Consider the following 565-nt stretch of genomic DNA (forward strand, 5'->3'; position numbering starts at 1 on the left):
ACGGCGGACCAGCCGAGAAGAAGGCCCGCGCGGTCCATCTCCCGCTGCGCGTCACTGTATGCGAAGTGCGCCTGCTGCAGCAAGACGTGCAGCGCAGTGCGGCACGTCTCCAGCGCGGCGACTGCGTCCATGGCGTCGTCGAAGAGATCGTCCAGTCGCCGTGCGGGCGGCGGGGTGGCCGGCTCGCTCATTCCACTGGCCGCCACGCATATACGTATACAGAGAGCGAGAGGGGGAGAGAGCGAGGGAAGGAAAGAGCGGCAACATGTATGAAATATATATGGAGGGAGTACATGCATTGGAACCCCACGAGGTTATGCTGGAAGGGTGTCCTCCGTTGCTACAGTAACGATGCAATGCAGCATGCGAAAGTATTGTGTTGGGAGAGGCTACGCGGACAACAGGACAGCAGAAGGGGAGGGGGGTGCGCGGCGAGGAGCGGCATATGGGATCCATGAAGACGCAGCCAGCACGACGAAACAGCAGAAGGAATATATATATATATGCCCTTATATATCACCACCATGGCCGGCAGCGAAGGCAAACGCTCCTCTCCCTTCCTTCC

General features: G+C 59.3%; 1 protein-coding gene across 1 annotated transcript; it reads right to left on the reverse strand.

The window, feature by feature from the left end:
* Positions 1 to 299, reverse strand: DQ04_25251000 (hypothetical protein; the record flags this gene model as incomplete). Its single annotated transcript, XM_009318270.1, has 1 exon — positions 1 to 299. A coding segment is annotated over one exon (299 nt), but the record flags the coding sequence as incomplete, so codon positions are not given.
* Positions 300 to 565: the final 266 nt, after the last annotated feature.

The sequence above is a fragment of the Trypanosoma grayi genome (genome assembly GCF_000691245.1).
Source record: "Trypanosoma grayi strain ANR4 Tgr_2525_V1, whole genome shotgun sequence".
In the NCBI taxonomy this organism is placed as follows: Eukaryota; Euglenozoa; class Kinetoplastea; order Trypanosomatida; family Trypanosomatidae; genus Trypanosoma; species Trypanosoma grayi.